At 55.3% G+C, this 1,796-nt stretch overlaps 1 protein-coding gene across 2 annotated transcripts in view; it reads left to right on the forward strand.

Moving 5' to 3' along the window:
- NRN1 (neuritin 1) overlaps positions 1–1,796 on the forward strand; it is an 8,228-nt gene that overhangs the window by 3,560 nt on the left and 2,872 nt on the right. For both annotated transcript variants that reach the window (XM_035318212.1, XM_035318211.1), the window contains exon 2: positions 566–710. In XM_035318212.1, the coding sequence (XP_035174103.1) occupies positions 566–710 (145 nt within the window). The remainder of the gene's footprint in view (positions 1–565; positions 711–1,796) is intronic.

Here is a 1,796-nt window from a genome sequence, read left to right on the forward strand (position 1 = left end):
TATCCTATCCTATCCTATCCTATCCTATCCTATCCTATCCTATCCTAACCTATCCTATCCTATCCTATCCTACTCTATCCTACCCTATTTCATTTTATGTTTTTATTTATCTCATCCGCCGCGCCTTGCACGCCCCTTGCCGAGCGAGGACCCGTGTGTGTGTGCGTGTGTTTGTGCGGGAGGGCGAGGAGAAGCGCTCCCGCTGCCGCACGCCGGAATTTCCTAACAAAGGAGCGGAGTGCGGGGAGGGCCAGGCAGCACATCTCCGCATCTCCCCCTTCCTCCTGGCCCCTCAAAAGAAAAGAAAATAATAATAATAATAATAATAATAATAATAATAATAAAGCAATGTCTTTAATTCAGGGGCACCGAAAAGCGCTAAAAAGCACAAAGCAGCCGGTTGATGTCCCTGTGTCCCCGCTGGCCACTCTGGCTCGGTCCCAGAGCTCTCCTCCTCCTCCCGCACCACCGCTGCTTGCCGGGGGGAGATTGGGGGGGAGAAAAAGGGCGAGAGGGGGTCGGCGGGTGGGTGCCGGCCGTGCTGACCTGTGCCCCTGCCCCGCAGCCTACCTGGTGCAGGCGGTGAGAGCGGCGGGGCGGTGCGATGCGGTCTTTAGGGGCTTCTCGGACTGTTTGCTGCGGCTGGGCGATAACATGGCCAACTACCCGCAGGACCTGGACGACAAGAGAAATCTCCAAACGATCTGCGCGTAGGTCTTTTCCTCTCTCCTTCGGGGACGGGGGGAAGGGGTGAGAAGGGGGGCGAAGTATAAGGGAATAACGCGGGGTTTGGTGCTTCGGGGGCCCTGTCTCTGCGCGCCGGTCCCTCTGAGCGCAGTGCCGTGGGGACAGGCCGGGTTTGGGGAACAGCGGAGTCTGGAGGGAGTTTTTACTGCGTTTTTTTTTTTGTTTTTTTTTTTTTTTTTTCCACTTTCCTCCTCCGTGAATCCTGTGAATTGCATTAGGTTGGGTAGGGTTAGGTTTGGTTTGATTCAGTTGGGTTGGGTTGGGTAGGGTTTGGTTGAGTTGGGTTGGTTGGGTTTGATTTGGTTTGGTTTGATTTGGTTTGTTTCTTCACCCTTGGCTCCTCGCTTCTGTTATTGCCCCTCACTTTACTCTGGGGTCGGGGCATTCCCTGCGCCCTCGCCCCGGCCCTAACTGTGCCCCGCGCCCGCCGGCTGGGGAGGCGATTGCTCGGGAAACGAAATGCAACTGCAGAGCAAAGAGCCCAGCCCCGACACGGCCACAGCGCGAACCCAGCCCTAGAGACACGGCCGCCCCAGCCTCTGCTCCCCTCCTGCCCCCGGCCCCCTGCCCACCCCATTACCCGCAGCTTGCCCCGGGGCAAACACCGCGGAAAAACGCCGGCCCCGCTCCCTCCCCAGAGGGGAGGGAAGGGATGGGAAGGGGCAGGGACAGAGGGAAAAGGGGCGGCTGCAGGGGGCCGGGGAGCCACCCTGCTTCAGGGTCTCGCTTGCCGGGCAGGGAGGTACAAGCAGGGATTTTCGTTATTTGGGAAAAATCCGTCTGGACGGGCTGTGCTCTGGTCTCCCGGTTTTCCAGCACAAACTCACCCCGCTGGGAAACATATTTATATATATATATAGACAGAGAGAAAGAGTCATATTTAAAAACGAAATTGGGACTTCAGATACAAATATGTTTGGAATACTTTTTTTTCTGGGTTTGCTTCATGAAAATCAGAAAACAAAGATTGGGAAATGGGAAAGTGTGATGGGAAAGGAAAGGAAAGGAAAGGAAAGGAAAGGAAAGGAAAGGAAAGGAAAGGAAAGGTG

This window comes from Oxyura jamaicensis, chromosome 2, assembly GCF_011077185.1.
Source record: "Oxyura jamaicensis isolate SHBP4307 breed ruddy duck chromosome 2, BPBGC_Ojam_1.0, whole genome shotgun sequence".
Taxonomy (NCBI): Eukaryota; Metazoa; Chordata; class Aves; order Anseriformes; family Anatidae; genus Oxyura; species Oxyura jamaicensis.